Source organism: Bactrocera neohumeralis, chromosome 5 (genome assembly GCF_024586455.1).
Source record: "Bactrocera neohumeralis isolate Rockhampton chromosome 5, APGP_CSIRO_Bneo_wtdbg2-racon-allhic-juicebox.fasta_v2, whole genome shotgun sequence".
NCBI lineage: Eukaryota > Metazoa > Arthropoda > Insecta > Diptera > Tephritidae > Bactrocera > Bactrocera neohumeralis.
Window position 1 is genome coordinate 34,891,238 of NC_065922.1, and position 23,224 is coordinate 34,914,461.

At 37.8% G+C, this 23,224-nt stretch overlaps 2 protein-coding genes across 3 annotated transcripts in view; both read right to left on the reverse strand.

Annotated features, from left to right (window-relative positions):
• The window catches only part of LOC126759849 (uncharacterized), a 690,051-nt gene that overhangs the window by 357,482 nt on the left and 309,345 nt on the right, over nt 1–23,224 (reverse strand). The window lies entirely within an intron of this gene.
• On the reverse strand, nt 1,492–22,660 carry LOC126759840 (protein kinase 4). Of its 2 annotated transcripts, none has more exons than XM_050474998.1 (3): nt 20,907–22,660; nt 2,231–2,601; nt 1,492–2,068 (listed from the first exon to the last, which is right to left on the reverse strand). In XM_050474998.1, the coding sequence occupies exons 1-3, from the start codon at nt 21,574–21,576 to the stop codon at nt 1,610–1,612; spliced, it is 1,500 nt and encodes a 499-aa protein (XP_050330955.1). In that variant the 5' UTR covers nt 21,577–22,660; the 3' UTR covers nt 1,492–1,609. The 2 variants fall into 2 exon arrangements, with proteins under 2 accessions (XP_050330955.1, XP_050330954.1); XM_050474997.1 differs by having other exon boundaries at nt 20,886–22,659.

The window sequence follows — 23,224 nt, forward strand, 5'->3', positions numbered from 1 at the left end:
TAAATGCAGGTATATGTATGTGAAACCATAAGCATTTTGACCCAAAAACTTGATACCATTCTAAAAATTTACCAGAACATGTCAATTTGTGTATTATGATTTTGGATTGGACCTCAAATACATGGCTAAGTGACAAAATTATGGTTTAGGGTCAACAATATCAATGTATTGGAGTTGCCTTCGTAATGAAAATTATATTGAAAATTTACGAAATACAGTAAAAGTGTTCATTAGTTGATTTCGTGCCAATTCGATGAGTTTTAAACAGCTATAGCTATTAAAAAAAATTCCCCTCCAAGTAATCACTTTTGTCCCAATTCACTTGTGTCAACGTTGTTTCCAATTCTCGAAACAGTTGTTAAAGTCAATTTCCGGAATAGCTTTCAATGCACATAGTGGCTTCGATTGACTCAAAACGGTTTCCCCGGAGCGGTCGTTGTAGTACACTACACCTCGATAATCGAAAAAAACGGTCAACATAACCTTGTTTTGTGACCTGCTTTGACGTGATCTTTTCGGCTTCGGCTCACCTTTGCCACAATATTCGACCGATTGATCGTCTGTTTCCAGATCATAGCATAAATTCAAGACTCATCGCCTGTAATAATACTTTTCATGACATACAGGTAGCCGGAAAGCATAGTTTCACAGACGTTAACGCTGCGCTGTTTTGCGATTAAATTGAGTTTTTTTGAAACCAATTGTGCTTTCTCTTTCCTTAGACCCAAATGATCGTTCAAACTGGTTTTCATTGATCCTTCCGATATTCCAACGACGCCAGTAAGATCTCTGAATGTTAATTGTCGATTCTCAAGCACCAATTCTTTTATTTTATAGACATGCGGTTCATCAGTTGATGTTGATGCCCATTCTGGACTTGGTTCATCGTCAACGCGTTCTCGACCCTTTTTAAATAATTTGTGCCGATCAAAACACTTGCTCGCGACAAAAAATTATCTTCTTTGTTGAATAATTTCACTCACTCGCCGCATTCACTTTATGTACTTCAGAAAAAATATTTCGACAAATGAGTTTTCTAGCGAAATTTAAATGAAAACCTCTTACTATTTTTTGCCCACAATATTACAAATGTAGAGGCATAAATGTTAAATATAAACATTTTTTTTCATAGCGAGCAGAATTTATTAAGCAAATGATCTCCATCTAAATTTCCAAACAAAAGGGCAGCTTGGACATGGAGGTCACACTCAGTTAATAAGGCTTTAACAGTAGCAAAGGCTTTTTCAGTAACAAAATATATTCCGCTGGTGAAAAGTTCTTTATTCACTTCCTCTTATTGTTTTCACTAGCAAAAATTAGCAGCGAAAGCCTTAAGATGACACCAAATTCAATATTCCAGAGACTTATAGATTACTAGAAAGTACATCTCCCACTGATTTCTTAATAATTTTCAAATCCTTTTGCATGCCTTCTTCACAAAATCCAATAAAAATCATTTGCATTCGTTTTACGTACAGTGCGCATAATAGATAATATTAAATAAATATTTTATTGAACGAATCTCCTTAAGTATATTAATGAAAATTTAACTAAGTTGTACTTTTTATTCACTTATCTGCAGCTTCTCTTAACATTTCATTTCATAGCGCTAAAATCCTTGAGCTCCCTTATACCGCAATGTTGCATAGCTGTGTTGATAACCAGTAGCAGGCGCGCAATAATTCGAAGAACCAAAGAAGCCACAGCCGCCACCTCCACCACCCCCGGCACCGGTGAGTCCATCCACAGTAGCACCAACCGCTGGTCCACTGCCAAATGCATTATAGGAATTTGCATAATTTTTTGCAGCAGCGGCAGCTACTGCTGCCGTTGAATACATGCCAAGTGTTGGAAAGCTCAAAGTGTAAGCGGCTGCCGCTGCGGCCGCATGATCCATTTGCTGATGAAAAAATCCACCAGCGCTGCCACTACCGGCGATGGCTTTATCGAATTTGTGCGTGACGCTGATGGGTGGCACTGGTTGTGGCGTACTCGCCAATATGGAGCGGCCACACGTAGAGCTCCGTTCATTGCGGCGAAATTTGGCGCGTCTATTTTGAAACCATACCTATGACAGAACAGACAGACGTATAAGAAGCAAAGAGTAAATGGCAGTAGTTGTGGATATGGAAGTGGAAGTGAGTGAATTTTGAGAAAAGTGCATAAATGTATTCATCGCATGTGCAGGTATTAAAATTTCATTTGCGATTTTGTTAGTACAGACACCCACCTGTACACGTGCCTCACTTAGTCCTACTTTGTTGGCCAGTTCTTCGCGCACGAATGCGTCCGGGTAGTGAGTACGTTCGAAGACCTTCTCCAATGCAGTCAATTGGCCAGAGGTGAACGTAGTTCGATTGCGACGTGGCTTACGTGAATGTTGTTGCTGTTGAGCCGACGTTATGGGTGGCGGCGGTGCAACGTGCTGTGAATGTTGTGTATGCATTTGTTGTTGTTCACTGTGTTGGTGCAACATGTGCGAGGTGTGCGAATTCGGCAGGTGATGTTGTGAATTTTGACGCTGCACCGCCACTGTGTGTGTAAGCTCCATTAAATTGGATGCATCGGGGTAGTCGTCATTGCTGCTACGGAAACTATCATCTGTAAATTTAAATATTGAGCCTTTTAAAATACTACTGCGGCGGCTTTTACGCTGCGAAAGCCAAAGAATAATAAGATTAAACGGGATGCCGACGGAGAGATCATGGCGTAATTTATACGATCCTTTTGAAAAATATGTGTGTTTACGACAGAGTAGAAGGCATGTGTTTCCAATAAAGAAAAAACTCAGAAGGTGTCAGTAGTTAGATTCGTGCCGTCATGATAGTCTGAATTTAATAAAATGTCGATTTTAAGAATACACATTCATGAAAAACTTTTTCGAACTCTATTTTGTACACAGCTGCGAGTAATATTTTTAAGAGAAAATGCTGAACTATGAATAATACTTAGAACTGGCTGCTATAAAAAAGGTCTTGTTAAATACGACATCGACTAACTTACAGGATTATATCCACTCGTGAACTAAAAAAAAAAATCGAATTTTGTTTTCATCGAATGTGCGCATATTTCAAAATACTTTTAAAATTTAAGTTCATTCGGTAAATAACGGGTTTTTCAATAGGGACTCTACAAAAATAGACCTCTTCAGTAATGTTTGCCATATCATCATGGAAATATATACGTTCCAACGAGTCGAAATTATTAAAATTTACTACCGAAATTTGGAGTCAGTAGCCTTAACTTTAAGAGCGCTACGTCCAATTTATGGTCGTCATAATCGTCCTGTTAGATCTACAATTGAGTGTCTAGTAGAAAAATCTGAATCCAAATGTTTCCGTGCCAGTGAGACAAAGAAGTGCCCATGGTGTCGAGAATATTGCTGCCGCTAGCGCATCAATTGAGGAAGACCTAAATCTGTCAAATTTTACGAAAAGATCTTAGCCTACATATATCCATACAAGATGAAATCGACGCTAGACGAGGCGCTTGACCACCGAATTTTCATCGAAAAATCATGTTCAGCGATGAGGCTCATTTCTGGCTGAATGGCTTCGTCAATAACCAAAATATGCGTTATTAGTCAGACAGCAATCCACACCTATTCCACGAGTTACCATTGCATCTCGAAAAACTTACGTCATTGGGATGTACTTCTTCTGTAATGATCAAGACCGGCTTGAATGATAACCAAATATTTTTGGCCCGAATTGGGTGATATGGACTTGGACAACATGTGTTTCGAACAAGACGGCGCCACATGCGAATGTGACAATCGATTTAGTGAAAACCAAGTTTGGTGAACATGTTATCTCATGAAATGGCTGAGTCATTTGGTCGTCTCAGTCATGCGATTTGACGTCATTGGACTATTTCCTGTAGGGCTACGTCAAGTCTATGGTCTCTGCCAACAAACCAGCGACGATTGATGAATACGAATATCAAACGGGAAATTGCAGCAGTATCGGTCGATTTATTCTAGAAAACCATCGAAAATTGGGTTCAGCGTCTGGACTTCGGCAAACGTACCCATGGTGGCCATGTAAAAGAAATCGAGTTCCATATATAATGGCATCGAATGTACTTTCACAGGAATACTTTTGTAGGGCCTTTATTGAAAATCCGTTAGTTGCCAAAATATGATATGTTTGTATCCCCTAAAACTAAAACCTAAGACGAGCTGAAATCTGGATGCCTGTCTGTCCGTCTGTTCATCCGTGCGTCCGTTTGTGTGTCTATTCAAGCTGTAACTTACATAAAAATTTATGTATCGTAATAAAACTTGGTACACGAATTTCTTTGAAAAAATTGAGAGCAATTTCGTGGACAATAACCTTCGTTATATAACGAGATAAAACTTAGCACGAAAACCTTTGAAGGAAATCACCTTTCGACAAAAAATTTACCAAATGGAACCAAAAGTGTTTAAGCTAGGTACTGAATATGTGTTTCCCAGGGCCTATAGTTAATTTGTGACCGAAAATATCGGCCAATATGTCAAATATATAATTCAAATTTAAGGAGAATCCTGCGAGAAATCAATAAATAAATATTACAGAGGCATTGAATTTTACACTTGCAATGAGTCAAGAAGTCTTTATAGGAGCCGGGGTCAAAAATTGACATTTCGATGAAAGTCATATCTCAGAACCTACTCAACCGATACCGACAAAACCTATCCATCTGTGATATATATTATAGAATATACATATTATAGATATTCGGATAGAATCATTTGCTGGCATTTCCTGGCAGGTTGCAAGAGTATGAAATGTTCAGTTACACCCGAACTAAGCCCTTCCTTACTTGTTTCCAAAGGTTTTATACCTTCAAATGTCGATATCTCTATTCTTTGTTCCACTAACTCGCACAGAAAAACATCCTTATATACGAAATTAAGTGTACTATTGAAAATTTTCCACGCATTATTTTACATTTAAGAAAGCAATAAATTCCTCTTCTCAAGTGGATGTGTATGCCAGCCATATACTTGTATACATACGTATGTATGTACTCACAAGTAGTAGCATCGTAAACATTAAATCAATTCCACGTAGTGTGAGCATCTTCAAATCAAAGCTCAAATTACACATTAGGGGAAAATGACCACCACATCTATGTGACTTAGAAAATATAGCTCCGTACGCACACCCACACTATCAGCCACGCCATTGTGTCGTTTACAACACATTAAGATTTTTACGACGCGTCAGCATTTGGCGAGCGAGCGCCAGAGGACACATCAAATGTGATTTTATGTGTCAATGGTCGTTGTCAATTTCATTGTGCCGTTGCGGTGAATCATTAAATTTTGCCGTCTAGTTGCACAGCATGTTTACAACCTCTCAGACGACAGCACCAACTACAATAACAACAAATGGTCAATTGTCACGCTTGCCACCGCACGGTATAGCAAATAACTTGATTTTGTTATTACTCACTTAACACCTTTCGCCAGCTGACGACAAGCACACACGCAAACACATACATAACAACAGATCCTTAAATAGTTTTTCGTGCATTTCTCTTGAATATATCTCTTTAATACTTTCACTTTCTGGTTTTCATATAAATTTTAGCGAGAATTTCTTTCATTTAATTTCACACTTAACGGTACTTGGTAGACCATTAGCGCACCGCAAGGCAATTTCATTTGGTAATCGAATTAAAAACTCGTAAAATAATGATTTAGTGTTCACATTTGCTGGAAAATATGTATGTTTGTCAAATATTTAGTAGTAGTAGCACATGTTTAATAGCTCATTGGGGCATAAAAATGTCTAGCATTACCTTATGTATTTCAATTTAATATTTCAGTACGATTTTGCGCTCTTTAACTAAACTAATTGATTTTCTAAAAGCATTTCTAGGCATCTGCTATCTTTTAATTCTCAGCTGCTTTTACGATTGCTCCATAAAAGTATGTTAGATTTATATATGTGTTCGCATCCGCGAAGCCCGGTAATTTTTGCACTTTGTTTCAATGCTTAAATTTTGGCAAATTTTATATACACTATTAGCGCTAAATTTTTTATACGGTTTTTACAAAGTAAATTTTCCCAAACTTTATGACGGTTTTGTGTAGAATCAGTAGACTTAGCTCTTTGGATTAGAGCCTTCTTAAATTTTGCATAATCTTACTATTGTTAAATTATAATAAATTAGATGACAATTAGTTGGACTTGATTTGAAAACAAACCCCTGCGAGAGAAATAATTTTTAATCGAAAAAATGTTAATTTTTTCAATAGCCTTTTTTGGACAGATCACGCGTGAGTCGTGTCAAGCTATCAAGTTATTTTTGTTCAATATTGTTTGGCATTTCATCATGGAAAAATTTACGCCTGAACAACATCTACAAATCGTTCAACAATTATTACGCAAATTCACGTTCTGTAAAAAATTTATTTGGTGCGCTTCGCTCTACTTATGGTCGACATAATCGGCCTACTGAGCGTACTATGCGCAACATCATCACTCATCTTGGACCCAGCATTTATTATTGAATAATATTCGACCGAAAGACCACGTCCACGTCCAGCACGGGGTGCAGAAAATATAGCAGCAGTAGCTGTGAGTATAAACGAATACAGTGGAGAGTTGTTTCGACGCCGTTTGCAGCAACTCGGATTGACGTATGGAACGACTTGGCGCATACTACGTCGAGATCTTAAATTAGAAGCATACAAAATACAGCTTGTGCAAGAACTGACATCGCTCAACCTTCCCAAAGGCTGTTGAAAAGTGTGGTATACTTCTGGCTCAAGGGGTATGTAAACAAAACTTCAAAGTTTCCGCATTTGGGGTGAAGAGTGACCTGAAGAGTTTCAAGAGCTGTCATTTCCTCCAGAAAAAACAACGGTTTTGTGTGATTTGCAGGAATCATCGCTCCGTATTTCTTCAAAAATTATGCCGGTGAGAACATAACCGCCAATGGCGACCATTATCGCGCCATGATAACCGACTATTTGATGTCTGAAATTGAAGCTCGTGATCAATACATTTATTGAGCGATGAATCTAAAGCCTATGTGGAATATTCCTTTTCGATTCAGGGCTTGGAGCAAAATATCACGTGTGTCATTCGCAAGTTACCAATCGAAATGCTCGAACGAGTCATCGAAAATTGGACTCAACGGATGGGCTATCCGAGACATAGCCGCGGCCAACATTTGAAAGAGATAATCATCAAAAAATAAATGCCAAAGAATGTTACTAAATATTTCTCATTAAATTTTAAATTTTTGTGTTATTTCTTTAAATAAGTAGGAGACCTCGAAATGGATCACCCTTTAGAAGCAAACGCATACGAATTTGAAAAAGTCTTGCCTACGACTTAGACATAAAAACATTGAAGGATGAAGTTGCAACAATCCATGAATTGGTCCAAAATTTAATTTATTCAATTCCCTACAATCGCCGAACTAATAATTTCTTTCATATATTTCATGGAATTTACTTTCTCGCAAATTGTGGGCGAGGCACCCTTAATAGGTATAATGTCTGTACCTCACAAACTTCTATATTTTTCGCCTTTCCAACCACACTTGCTAAGAAGAACAAGGGTTGTTAAGCCCTTTCACACAATGGAAAAAATGTATGAAATCAAATGATAACCAAGCCCACCCCCATAGATCGATTATGTTGAAAACTACCAAAGGTGCAATAACTCACTAGATAAGTACATCAGAAGCATTAAATTCTACAACTTATATGATGCAGAAAGGTTTCATAGAAATCAGTGTAAATAATACCCGCTTTTCATATGAAATGCATTACCTAAGAAACTGCTCAACCAATTTTAACTAAGTGTGGTGCATAACGTTATTTTGATATCGTTAGCGATATCGAAAATCTCATAGGCTATGTAACAGAGCTTTAAAGTAGTGCATATCTATGTAATTCTTTCTCTTTACGGTATATATAGGTAAGATTTCAGAATATTTCTTAGGAAAAATGTTGCCTCCGAAGTGTGCTATACGAGTATGGTAAAAATCGGACAATTAGTTTTCATGCCTTCTGATAGCGTATATGTACAATTCTGATAACATCTTTTTCCCGCAATAATTTTTCCTTGTGTAAAAAATGGGCAAAATAGGGGTAGGGAAACCCTAAACATACCTAATATTATAACTTTCGAACTTCCATTTGAACTTATATGTACTTTAAACATGGATCAATATGTGTCATATAAATGATATGAGTAACAAAGTTAAATGGAAATGTTTTCTTAAAATTATGTGGATTAGCACTGAATATAAAAAGAAAATAGTTTAAACTTCATACCATATCATTAATGATATGAGTAACGAAGTTAAATGGAAATGTTTTCTTAAAATTATGTGGATTAGCACTGAATATAAAAAAATAGTTTAAACTTCATACCATAATATAATGACTTATCATTGATCTCAGACAAGGTGTGTTAAAAAATAATGGTTATTTTAAAATTAAAACATCACTGGTTTGGGGAGAGTTCAATTCCAACTTTTTTGCGGTATTCGTTTGTTAAAAGCTCACACTTAGTTGATTGTTCCTAAATTCTTGTGCAAAAAACAATGCTGTAATGTTTCCGTAGCTTTCATATTCTTTAGACATGGTCCCGTGTGACTTTTGCTATTTCCAAAAATAAAGAGAATCTTAAAGGGCTGAAAGAGGTAAAAGCCATTCATAATTTTTTTTTTCTTTTTTTTTCAAAAAACGAAAATACCCGTCAGTTTTTGAACATACCTCGTATACCCAATATATACCGAATATATTAAAAGCCGTCCCTAAAATTATATTTAATTCGTTTTGAGTTAACTAAGTTGATTATAATATAATTATACAAGTACCACACAAGAAGCAAATTACAGTAATGAACTAATTGAGTCTCTAACTTATAAATTACGTTCATAAGTCACCAAATATGATTGAAATTCTTTTCATAAATTCATAGAATATCGTATAGGGAACTATTTCAACACAGTTTTTCAGTACCAATTTTTGCCAATTCGGAAAATATATCAGGGCTTTGATCCTTACAAGTTGCGTGAGTATAAAGAGTTTGGTTACAACCGAGGTAAATTTTCCTTACTTATTTATTAAATAAATATTGTTTAAACTGAAGTATTTAGCAGTAAATTTTGACTTTAAACTAACTTTTGGGAATCACAAAGGTATTTTATTTAATTCTGAATGATTTTATTTATTATACACAAAATTGGACTGCTTGTTATTTTTATGTACTATATGCATTAAACCACTATTTTACTATTATCAGGAACTGAAATAATTAGCAGATTACTGAAACCGCGAAACTACTACGAAATATGATAAACATAAATAAATTCACATAAATTCCAAACTATAATACGAGTTTATGCCCAGTAGCAAAAAGTCATACGAGCAGCGCTTGTCAAGGAACCGCCAAATGAAATGTCACTGATCCATGCGATGACACAAATTACGCCGGAACGCGCATAACTCAAAACAATGTGAAGGAGGCAGCCAACAAACAGCGGTCGGCAGTCGACATTGCTCGAAAGCAGGGGCTGAAAATCCGAACGAACGAAAAAAAACATACAAAACGATGATGATTTATAATTAGGTGAAAATTTAGTGCTCTTTAAAATTTAATTATTCATCTCGTTCGCTGTGGGAAGTCACGCCGACAGCCACTTGAATTGTGCGTTGTAGATTTTTTGTTGTTGTTGTGCTTGCCGACACAGAATATCTGTGCGCATAATGATAAATCGTTGCACACACACGCGCCATATGTGGGCAATTTTTGAAAGGCGGTGCTTGTGATTCTGATTTGACAGCGGCGCATAACCGAGCTGTCAACATAAAAGCAACAGAGTTGACATTTCGAGAGGGGAGATGAGGCGAGTAAAAAATGAATTTAAAGAAATTGTGAATTTATCTATGAGGAGTTTGGCCAGTGTTATGGATAGGTCTTCAATATATGTATATCTATAAAATAAGGCGAGTCTCGTATTTTTTCTCCACAATTAAGAAATCCAAGTAATATAAAGTGCAATAAGAGGTCGCACATAGAGTTTAAAAAGGCCTAATTATGAAGTTGATTGATACTTCGAAAGGCCAGTTGCCCTACGGATTCTCGAAATTATCAGGTTGAAAATATTATTTCTCTTGGAAAATACTACGCAATGTAAAGTATTTTTTATATGATCAAATACATATAGTAGAAGATAAGATGATATACTGTCCTAAGGAGTACAGGACAACGAGCGAAAAGATTTTCTGAATTTAAATAAGAAAATCTGAAATAGTCAATCTTAGGTAAACTTAAATATAATTGAACTCCTTGCCGACTTTATAATGATTGCGAAGTTCTACAAGATTTGCTATTCATATTTAATATTAAGTGTTTTCTGACAGTTTCTGCAATAAATCCGCTATGGAAAGGGGAATATCACAACCATCAAACAAATATTTTTGCGGCGAATCCTTTGTGCATAATAACCTGGGCGGCAATTCGCGGCAATTCACAAACGTTGACGTATTACTTACACGCTTGATATGATATGTCTCAATTTTGATGAGTTGCGACGGAAACAACTGACTGCTGTTCACAACCAAAATGTGTGAGAGTATATGTGTATGTAAAGTTAAGTGAGCTAAAGGGAAGCAATATCGAAGAGAAAACGTGAACTTTGGCTGTACCGAAGGTGTAATACAATTCACAGAAGCATTTCTTTTATTATAAAAGGGTGTAAAAAACATTTATAGCAATATGCTATAGATGTCCGATCTGTACAATATGGATAATAAAGGGCATCAATGGTCTTCATTTGACAGATCACGCATGAGTCGTGTCAAGCTATAATGTTATTTTTGTTTAGTATTGTTTGGCATTTCATCATGAAAAGACTTACGCCTGAACAACGTATACAAATCGTTCAACTTTCTTACGAAAATTTACGTTCTGTAAAGAATGTGTTTCGGGTGCTTCGCTCAATTTATGGTCAACATAATCGGCCAACTAAGCGAAATATATGCAACACCATCACCCATCTTGATATTCATTATTTGATAATGTTCGACCGGTCTATTCGGTCCAGCACGCGGTGAAGAAGATATAGCAGTCTTAGAAGAGAGTGTGCATGAACACCGTGAAGAGTCGATTCGGTGCCGTTCGCAGCAAATCGGACTGACTTATGGAACGACTTGGCGTCTTTTGGGTCGAGATCTTAAATTGACGTATAAAATACAAGCAGTATATGATCTGAAGTCGGTCAACCTTCCCAGGCGACATCGCTTCGCTTTATGGGCTCTTGAAAAGTTCCATGAATATCCGACGTTTTCGGCCCATTTCAATGGGTGTGCAAACGAGCAAAAATGTCTAATTTGGGCGAAGATCGACACCAAGAGATTCAAGAGCTGTCATTTCATCCAGAAAAGAAAACCGCGGTTTGGGGTGATTTGTGGGCCGGTGGAATCATCGGTCCTTATTTTTTCACTGCAGTGAATGAACGTCTAGCCACAATCCGCATCAAAGCGAGGTTCTTCAACATATCGCTGATCTGCGCCCACGCCCCGACGGAAGAGAAGGACGATGTGACCAAAGAACTCCTTACGTACAGCTGCAACCGAAACCATTGGTTTTCGGAAAGTGAAAAAGAACAGCTGGTACGACGAGGAGTGCCGTGTCGCAGCGGAGAGAAAACAGGCTGCCTACCTCGCAACGTTACGATCGACCACTACACGTGCGGGATGGGATAGATACCGAGAGTTGAAGAGGGAAGCGAGACGCATTTGTAGACAGAAGAAGAAAGAGGCCGAAATGCGTGAGTACGAAGAGCTTGATAAGCTGGCCGACAGGGGTAATGCTTGAAAATTCTACGAAAAAATGCGGCGGCTTACAGAAGGTTTCAAGACCGGAGCATACTCTTGTAGAACCCCCAAAGGTGATCTAGTCACTGATGCCCAGAGCATACTTAAATTATTGAGGGAACACTTCTCCAGCCTGCTGAATGGCAGTGAACGCACAACACCAGGAGAAGGAGAACCCGATTCCCCAATCGATGACGATGGAGCAGACGTTCCATTACCCGACCATGAAGAAGTTCGAATAGCAATTGCCCGCCTCAAGAACAACAAAGCGGCAGGGGCCGACGGATTGCCGGCCGAGCTATTCAAACACGGCGGCGAAGAACTGATAAGGAGCATGCATCAGCTTCTTTGTAAAATATGGTCGGACGAAAGCATGCCCAACGATTGGAATTTAAGTGTGCTATGCCCAATCCATAAGAAAGGTGACCCCACAATCTGCGCCAACTACCGTGAGATTAGTCTCCTCAACATTGCATATAAGGTTCTATCGAGCGTATTGTGTGAAAGATTAAAGACCACCGTCATCAAACTGATTGGACCTTATCAGTGTGGCTTCAGACCTGGAAAATCAACAACCGACCAGATATTCACCATGCGCCAAATCTTGGAAAAGACCCGTGAAAGAAGAATCGACACACACCAGCTCTTCGTCGATTTCAAAGCTGCTTTCGACAGCACGAAAAGGAGCTGCCTTTATGCCGCGATGTCTGAATTTGGTATCCCCGCAAAACTGATACGGCTGTGTAAACTGACGTTGAGCAACACCAAAAGCTCCGTCAGAATCGGGAAGGACCTCTCCGAGCCGTTCGATACCAAACGAGGTTTCAGACAAGGCGATTCCCTATCGTGTGACTTTTTCAACCTGCTTCTGGAGAAAATAGTTCGAGCTGCAGAACTTAGTAGAGAAGGTACCATCTTTTATAAGAGTGTACAGCTGCTGGCGTATGCCGATGATATTGATATCATCGGCCTTAACACCCGCGCCGTTAGTTCTGCTTTCTCCAGACTACACAAGGAAGCAAAACAAATGGGTCTGGCAGTGAACGAGGGCAAGACGAAATATCTCCTGTCATCAAGCAAACAGTCGTCGCACTCGCGACTTGGAACTCACGTCACTGTTGACAGTCATAACTTTGAAGTCGTAGATAATTTCGTCTATCTTGGAATCAGCGTAAACACCACCAACAACGTCAGCCTAGAAATCCAAGGCAGGATAACTCTTGCCAACAGGTGCTACTTCGGACTGAGTTGGCAATTGAGAGCAAAGTCCTCTCTCGACAAACAAAAACCAAACTCTATAAGTCAGTCATAATTCCCGTCCTGCTATATGGTGCAGAGGCTTGGACGATGTCAACAACTGATGAGTCAACGTTGCGAGTTTTCGAGAGAAAAGTTCTGCGAAAGATTTATGGTCCTTTGCGCGTTGGCCACGGCGAATATCGCATTCGATGCAGCGATGAGCTGTACGAGATATATGACGACATTGACATAGTTCAGCGAATTAAAAGACAGCGGCTACGCTGGCTAGGTCATGTTGTCCGAATGGACGGAAACGCTTCAGCTCTGAAAGTATTCGACGCTGTACCCGCCGGGGGAAGCAGAGGAAGAGGAAGACCTCCACTCCGTTGGAAGGACCTGGCTACGCTTGGAATATCCAATTGGCGCCACGTAGCGAAAAGAAGAAACGACTGGCGCGCTGTTGTTAACTCGGCTATAATCGCGTAAGCGGTGTCTACGCCAATTAAGAAGAAGAAGATTTTTTCGAAAATGATGCTGGTGGGAACGTAACCGTTAATGGTGACCGTTATCGCACCATAATAACTGATTGTGATCTCAGCGACATTTGCTTTCAACATGACGGCGCCACTTCCCACACATCGCACCAATCGAGATATTTATTGAGAGCACATCGCTTGGTGAACACCACCAAGATCGTATGATTTCATATCGTTAGACATTTTCCTGTGGGGATATGTAAAGTCTAAAGTCTATGCGGATAATCCCGCTTCGATTCAGGGCTTGGAGCAAAACAACACGCGTTAAAACAAAGTTTTCCATACAAAGCACGATTTTGATCGGTAAGTTTGTATGGGAACGATATGTTATAGTAGTCAGATCAGAACACTACACTCAATCAGAACATTATGCTAGAAGATTATAATGTTGTTTTTGACAATAATTCACTCCTTATTTATGGAAGATAATTTGTCAAATAAAAAAGATTTTTCTATATAAGAACTTAATTTAGATCATTTAATTTGTATGACAGCCATATTCTATAGAGCTTAGGATATAAAATTAGAAAAGGAAGTAAAATAAGTTTCCACGAGTATTGACTGACTGAGTAATTTAAATCCTCATAAAAAAAAAAACTCAGAATATTCACGGTAGGCAAATGAGTACATCAATGGCACTTAAAAAAGACACCCACAAACTACACAAATATATTTAACACTTTTTATAGAGACAATAATTCAGTTAATTACAAATTGCGGAGAAGTAAAAAACAAATTAAATGTAAATTCGAAATACTGCTTCTTGCAGATGATTATAAATAAACACATATATGTACATGTGTACGAGGCTGGGAGGTATAAAAAACTCCATCAAAGCGACGCAGCACAAAATAAATCTGTCACATCACAAGTGATGCCAATTTGTCACCAAACTTCAAACATCACCCTATCACCACCACAAATAAGTAGCTATAACGAAGCGCGCTTTTGTTGTTGTTGTTTAGTTTTTATATGGGCTGTGTGTGCCATAAAAAACCACAAGCAGAGCACTATAGCCTCTGAGGGATTGTTGTCTGTCAAAATAATGTGGGATCGCATAAAAAACGAGTGCGCCACAGAAATTGCTACCCTTTAAGTGGAGCTTCCTTAAAAGAAACTGAACAAATAAATACAGAGATCGAAAAACGAGTAGCGAACAACAACATAGAAACCGCTCCAAGCAAATGCTCAATGAAACAGAAGCGTATAAAAAGTGAAATTTCAAGTGGGGAGAAGCACCAAATAAAGTGCAATGCACACCAGAAGATACTAGAAACCATAGTGAATAAAACCGACAAGCGACTACATGAGTGTGGCAACATTTGAAAAGGATACACCTTGTGTTGCATCGTTGCACATGCGGCATGCGACTCAAACTAAATTAACTTGGACGTTGAAAATGCCGTGACAGCAGCAAAGAGCGCATCTACGTGCATATATCTAGCAAAAATAAGTGTGTTGCAGTTGTTGTTGCAATGCATTGTTTGCTGCAGTCACCAGTAGCAACAAGTCACTTGGGTATAAAGTTGCGCCATAAAAGAGCAAGAAGCAAGAATGAGATTGCACGCGTAGTACCATGAATGCAAGCGCGATGACGGGTATCAAAAACAAACAACAACTACAAATATGCTATAGAATTAAAATACAAAAAGGGAAAAGTTTACAGTTATTACAGACGAATTCGGTTTTAGCAAAAGTTAAAAATTCTAATGCAAAAGTCTCACTAACAGCCAAAAAGTTTAAACAAACAGAGCAATCTTGTATATACAAATGTGTAGGTGCATACATATGTATATATGTATATGCATGGTATATGGCGTCAGTTTCCACACAAAGTGAACTTTTTTGCCCAGACTTTTAGTTGAATTTCCTCCCAATTTGCGTATGTGTTCGTATTGTTTCGCTTGCGGTTGCTCTTGTGGCTGCGCTAGTTGCTGGTTGCCGGTTGCCTTTCTGGCTGTCAGCAGCAGCCGGCACTGTCAACACGAATTAACATTATGTCATTTGTGAGAATGTTGGAATTTTTAGTTTTTTGTACGGTTCAAATGACTGCTTTCCGCTGCTAGTCGAGTGGAGTGGAAATGCACTTAATAGTGTGCGTGAGCAATATTCTGACTATATTATGTACAGGCATATACCACATATATGACTGTACGTACAGCAGAATGCGCAAAGGTGATGCAGGTGACAAATTGTTGTGCTTTTCAATAATTTCGCGCACCTTCTACTGTATCACTAAAGGCTTCCAACAAATTATATTTTGTGTTAATGACTCCACTTCATCGAACTCAAACCAAATTTTGAACTTGAGCTAGAAATTTTCTACCTGAAAATGTAGGAATGTTAGTGTTGGGAGAAATTTAAGATGCTTTAAGGTCACATTATCGGTTCCTTTCGTCATATTCGATGTAGGTGTGACCATGGCCATGAACTGATCAGATTCAGAATATTTCTGCTTGGAAAGTAAGCAATTTGCCATTTCAAAGTAATAATGTATTAAGCATTTTCTGCAAAGGTATAATAGGTACAAAAAAACAAAAAAAAAGTCAATAAAAAAGGGCAAAGAGCGGCTGTAACCGAACATTTCACATTCTTGTAACTTGCCAGGGTCAAAGCCAGAGAAATAACTTCAGGTGCATAAGCTTTGCAAGTTATAAGGGGTAAGTTTTCGCTCGATTTTATCCATTTTGGTATAAAGCTGTATCGTTATTAGAAAAACATGCTGCCTCTTTTTTTATAAAAATAACTCACATATTTGACCACATATCCGATGTAAAGTTAAGCGGAAGTTCAAAAATCTCTCTATTAGGAATATGGGGGTAAAGAAATTATTGATTCAATTCAACCCATTTTGGACATGAAGGCATACAATTATTAGGATAAAGTTCTCTCCGAATTTCCATAATAGGACAGATTGACCGATATTTTCGATAGAAGGTCCGTAATTGACCTTTTAACCACATATTCGGTAACTGTGGACTTGAATAGTTTTGGTCCGTTTCGGACACTTTTTTGTTATAGAGTGGCCTACTTTAATTGCACTATTTGAGAAAAAAAAGTATCCTAAGACATTCATTGGCGCTTGATTTGCATTTTAGAAAGTGAAAGATGGAATTTAAAATTGGGTTATAGGAAAAGTAGACGTGGTAGTAATTTGATTACATTTGTTTGCGCATCGGAACATTTTACTACTAATTTAAGGGGCTATACCAGTGTGACACTTTCAAAAAAAATTGTTTTTTCTTTGAGAAATCGGCAAGGTCGTATTTTGAATAGTTTTTGAATGGCAGCGTTCTAAACAGCGACCGCTCAGAGGTGCAAACATATATAAGTGAAACTTTAAACGCGTTTTTCTCGAAACTACACTTTTCAAAATTGCTGACATCATAACTCAACGAGAAATCTACCGATCAGCTTCAAATTAAAACTGGGTATAGTTGAATACATTTGGTATACAATGGACTACGATCTTTGATTGGTTGAAAATTGTCAATTTGGCATTAAAAAAACAACCATTTTTTTCGTAAAAAAACCATTTTTTTTTTCAAAATTACGGCATTTTCTTAATTTTTGATATTTTTCAAAGATCGTAGTTCATTGTATAGAAAATAAAATAGAAAAAAATTTAAGTTTAATAAACATTTTGAATTTTTTTGTTTTAGCTACTCATTCGACCGGAATCATGCCAGCAATTGAGGCACTTTTTTTCGGCACTTCCGCAGACAGCACATAACTCCGTTATTTTTCAATATTTTTGTAAAAAATTTTTAATAAAGCTAAGAATATACTTTATTACGTCCATAGAACGTTGAAACATTCAATATAGTACTTTCTTTTAAAAAAAATTCACGAAAATCGCCTAATTTTTTATGCGTCACACTTGTACGGAACGGAACTGTTATATGAGGAGTAGGCGGGGTTATCACCAGATAATGTAATTTCACCCAGTTTTTGAATAACGTAATCACAGGTGACGAGTAATGGACCACGGGTTTTTTTTGTTTCCTTGCCTAAAAAGGCCGATGAAAGAAAAAGAGCGACGACAGAGAGGATCAAGAATACTTTCCATGCAAGCAAGCAGCCTATTTTGCAAGTTTTTAAAAATATAACGATTGGTTCAATAAATTTTTTTAAATTGACTTAGTCCTATTACTTTCCAGACAAACCCTGTATTATCCATTACTTCTTTACTAAACTAGCTGATGAATTAGGACGAGTTTAGCCTGGTACAAACAACCGTTAGGTGCATTATACCATATTATGCAAAACGTAACCGAAACACTCATAAATAATTATAGATGTACATTTAAATACGTAATCACATTTAAGAGAGCAGACCGATAAATATTGCAATACTAACAAAAGTTTTTGAATAATGGAGATCTATACCTTCACATAGTTTTCTTCAGTGCTCCAGTTCTTTAAACCGTTTGAAAAATATGTTTTCTATATATCCATCGTGGCGAAAACCCGATTATATTTCTATCTGAGCAATTCGTAGCCTGCCAATTGAGACCCATTCATTGCTATGCAGACGATTTTTCGTCAATTCGTTATAGAATCGTCCATATAATTCGGAGCCCAGTTGTCATTTCGACTTTCTCCAAGTAGTCGGCGTAATTGCACTAAGTGAATCACCACCAAACCATCAAAGAGGAAGTGTCAGCATACACAGTATCTAAACGCCTTTTGATTTTATTGCGAAATTTTCCTTCCAAAAAATTGATTTGAATCATCGACCTTTATTTTACGAACTCCTATTTGACTTCCACAGGTGGTCAAAAAATTACGATTCCGGTTCGGCTGACACAATAGCCGTCTACGGGTATATTCTATACGATACTAAATGTATCTTGAGGTAATGTCGGTTGTTAAGTCTAAATAATTATTAGTCCACCCTCATATTTCTTAAAAAACAACGAATTTGTACAATTCTCAATTCTCTTTTGAATAACTAATCTTAAAATCAATTAAAGCAAATCGCTTGTTTTCCGTAAAAAACGACATTTTTCAATAACAGAGGACAATTATTTATTTTATTATTTGTACTAGTTCTAAGTAAAATTTTAATGACTAATACACAAAGGCTGGTAAGTTTATCTTCTATGTTGGTATCACAGTTTATAAGATTTATCCGTTTGTGAAAAGGTTTACTCGTAATAATCTTCGAATTACACGTGTTTTTGTAAAGAAAATTTTTTCGATTTTGAAATGGTTAACTTTTTTGTGCAAAGAACGTGTATCACTTTTTGTTTGAGGAATGAATTTTCTTATGTGGGCACATTTAAAGATCTTTGGTGATCAAACTATGGCACAAAAACCTTTATAAGAAGTACAACGAGTTCGTAGTGGGCCGAGAACGAAGTAATGACGAACCTCGCTGTGGACAACCACGGCCAAGCAATCAAAGAGTAGGTGCTTGAAAGTTATCGATTAACAATTTCAAACCTCGCTGATAGTGTAAAATATCATTTGTGCAGACCAAACTATTTTGATGAATGTTTCGTCTATCAAACGCGTCAAGTCTCAATTGGTGTCAAAATTGCAATTTTATATTGCATTGGTTCTTCGCGATTTATTTATCAAAAACTCGACTCAAAAGTATATGCCTGATTTGGCCCCGTGCAAATTTTGGCTATTCGGCGAACTCAAAAGTCCAAGGTCGAAATGATTTTTTGATACGATAGAGGAGAAGAAACCCGTATATTTGAAGGTCTTGAAGACTGCTATGTTGGAAAAAGACTATTCCGACTATTTCGAGGACTGGGAAAAGCGTTGGCAAAAGTGCGTTTCATCGGACCGGTATTACTTTGAAGGGGATGAAATCGATTCGAAAGAATAAATATAGAAATTACATTTTATAAACAAATTCACCTTACTCTTTGATTACGGTAATACCATATACCCGCAAAACTAATACAGCTGTGTAAACTAATGTGGATCAATAACGAAAGCTCCACCAAGATCGGGAAGGACTTTTCGAATTGTACAATACCAAACGAGATTTCAGGCAAGGCGACTTCCTATCATGCGATTTCTTCAATCTAGTCCTGGAGAAAATAATTCGAGCTTCAGATCTGTATAGAGAAGCTAAAATCTTCCAAAAAAGTATACAACTGCTGGCGTACGCCGATGACATCGATAGTTCTGCTTTCTCCAGATTGGGCAAAAAAACGAAGTTAATGAGTCTGGTAGTGAACGAGTGCAAATTGAAATATCTCCTGTCATCAAACAAACAGTCGTCGCACTCGCAACTTGGCTCCCAAGTCACTGTTGACAGTTAAAACTTCGAGGTCGTAAAAAAAAGGTTTATCTTGGATTCAGCAGTAACACCAACAACAACGCCAACCTCAATTCCAAAATAATTATTGCCAACAGGTGCTACTTCGGACTGAGTAGGCAATTGAGAAGTAAAGTCCTCTCTCGACGAACAAAAACAAAACTTTATAAGTCAAACATTATTTCCGTCCTGCTATATGATGCAGAGTCATGGACGATGACAACATTTGATGATTCGGCCCTACAAATTTTTGAGAGAAAGTTTCTACTGAAGATTTATGGTTCTTTGCGAGTTGGTCACGGCAAATATCGCATTCGACGGAACGATGAGCTGTATGATATATATATACTACGACATTGATATAGTTCAGCGAACAGCGACAGCGGCTAAGCCGAATGATAACACTTCAGCTCTGAAGAAGCAGAGGAAGAGGAAGAGTTCCGTTGAAAAGACCAGGTGGAGAAGTACCTGCCTACGCTTATAATCTCCAATTGGCGCCCAACAGCGAAAAGGAAGAACGACTGACGTGTTGTATCATGTCATACTATGTATCCAACCTTTCTGAGCATAAATGCATAAGAGACTTTATATGTATATTTAGCGAAGTATTTTCTATAATTTGAGTTATTGTCGTTATTAGAGCCTATGACCCAGTAACTGAAATCTAAATAGAAAATTGGGCTTTTAATGACTCATCAAATCTTAATTACCTACACTTATAACCTAAAATCGGCACTTTTTCTCATGCCGTCATCTGCAAGCATTGGACAACAAAAAGGAATGAAACTACCACAGACAGACTAATTTATCCATGCATTTTCGATTGCTATCACAAACACACATATAAAAGCCGTCGGCAAACCCAGATTTTGGTGAAATTTCCAAAGGAATTAGAGATATTTCTAGACATTTCACATAAGCATAGGCGCACATACATATAGATATACTTACATATATGCAAACATAAATATGTACTATCTGAAGATTAACCCACCTAGATCATTTATTTGCGTACCATCTAAATTCTCCTGTTGCTGCTGCTGCTGCTGCTGATGCTGATGGTGCAATTTACCAGAAATGCGGCAATCATTAGCCAATTCCAACAAATTGTTCACGGAAAAACGTTTCACATTCTCCGAATGTTTACTGCCAACAACGTGCAAAGGATAGTTATCTTCGATTTTTGTAAGTTCGTCGGGTGAACAGGAATTGCGGCAGCCAACAATATTACTATTGCCGCTAACGGCAATTCGATCCGTTTGCGGCTGCTGTGTGTGATGATGATTATGATGTTCTTGTTGTTGATGATGATGCTGTTGTTGTCGATAAGCTGTGCCATCACCGGCGGCGGAGCTCATGTTAATGGTATTGGCATTGCAGTTGTTAGTGTTGTTGTTGTTGTTAGTGTTGTTGCTATTATTGCAATTATGTACCGCAAATGCATTATGCTGCGTCAGACTGTGCAGATGATCCAACGACGATGCTGACGCCGACGCCAACAATGCCGACGCTGCTGTGACAGCACGACCGCCACCGTTATTAGCGTTATGTAATGTCAACGTGGGCACGTTCGCCGTTTGTGGGTAATAGAAATTGTCGGCGTTAGCAATTGAGCCACTCAATTGTGGCATCGCCTGTGGTTGTTGTAGATGCTGTGGTTCGTGATAGTTAAGCATGACTGCCATACAGTCACACACACACACACAAGCGCCAGGCGAGGAGATATAAGCGGAGAAGGAGCGAGCAGCTGTTATATGCGGAGACGCGTGCGGCGGTTAACAAGTGAAACTCATTAAATTAGCGCAAATCAGTGTCGAATTTCGCTGACTGGACTACAAACTTGCAGCGGCGATGCTCTGACATACATATAAACAAGCAGAAATGTGCGCAGTAGCGTTATGCCGTTATGTATGCAAGTTTATTGGCGTATGTGTGTTTATTTGTGCATTAATTCAATTACTAGTCAATTAATTAACGAAATTGTCGCACGGACATTTGTCGATCTCTATTGGCGACGACAGCACAACGCCATGGAGTGAACTAGCTCGCGGGGTGCGCAACTACGAGGATGGTAACACTTTGCTGGCGTCACAGTGCGCCACGCTGACTAGCTGTCAGTATTAATTTCGAGTATTTTATTTTGCAGTTGACGTACTTTTTATATTATTTTTATTTTTTCTGTTTTACTTTATTTTATTTTTGCTCCAGTTTGGTCAACGCGTACAGATAGCAACTTGATTGCGTAATTTAACAGCGATTTTTTGGGCGGCGCAATCAGTTGCTCACCTCTTTCGGTTGAAGTGTCGTAATTGCTTGCACAATCACTTTTGATTTCCCACTTTGGTGATTTTACTTTTCACGGCTAGGCTCCCAATAGGTTTGCACATTTTTATGTACATATATTTGTAAATGAAAAAATTAAAACACTTTCCACGCACTTGATTGCCGCTTTTGTATTTTTTACTGAATTGTTTTTGTTTTTATTTAACTGTTTTTTTGTTTTTTAGTTTAATTGTTTTTCTTTTTTATTTTTATATTTTCATTGCAATTTTTTTTTTTTAGTTTTTATATTTCACTCTTCAAGTTCCCCAGTGGCTTTAATTTGATGTTGGTCTTTCTGCAGGCAATTTATTTTTTTGCTCCTCGTCCTAATTCAATTAGCAAAAAACACAAATGAGTTAATTAACTTAATTGCTGTGCAAACACTAAACAATGCCAAAGTCGACTGACTACTGAAATTATTTTCAAATTCTTGTTGGAAAAGGCGACGTTTTTTCTTCGACGCAGCATCCCTACACCTCCGCAACTGCACTCCCATCTCCACCCCTGCACCCATTTCTTATTTTTACACCAAAGCTATATGCTGCTCTTGTCTCAAGCAGATTATCTTCTCGTTGAGCAGTGGTGATCCGCAGCGAAAGTATTTACATATGTGTTCATACACACACCCGCAGAGATGTATGATCCTCAGCATGTTGATACTTATAGAGGCTCTCTCACTTTCCCACTTAGCATTCTTCTCATTTCAATGGCGTTTCTAAATTTAGTTCGCGTTTTCTAATTGGTTTGTTGGCTCGAGCAAACGTTTGTACCGAATATTTTCTTTTTCTATTTCTGTAATTGTGTTAGTGCTTAAAAAACCATATGGGCGTTTCTACTCGTGTTAACTTCGTTCACGCCCATAATTCGTTTTAGTGTTTTTTTATTTATGTGTCACTTTATAAGTTAAAATAAAAAGATATGGAAAGATCAGTGAAATCAATGTCAGAGGTTAATAACTTTTCATTTGCGGCCGATTCTTTTAAAATTAAATTCAACATATTTACATGTTTA

What these genes read in the sequence shown, in the direction of transcription:
- LOC126759840 (XM_050474997.1), bottom strand. Translation starts at nt 21,576, where the DNA reads ATGGCAGTCATGCTTAACTATCACGAACCACAGCATCTACAACAACCA. An exon ending in TACGCAAATAAATGATCTAG is followed by an intron (nt 2,602 to 20,885) that starts GTGGGTTAATCT and finishes TTAAATTTACAG; the next exon opens with ATGATAGTTTCCGTAGCAGC. An exon ending in TAAGTGAGGCACGTGTACAG is followed by an intron (nt 2,069 to 2,230) that starts GTGGGTGTCTGT and finishes GTTCTGTCATAG; the next exon opens with GTATGGTTTCAAAATAGACG.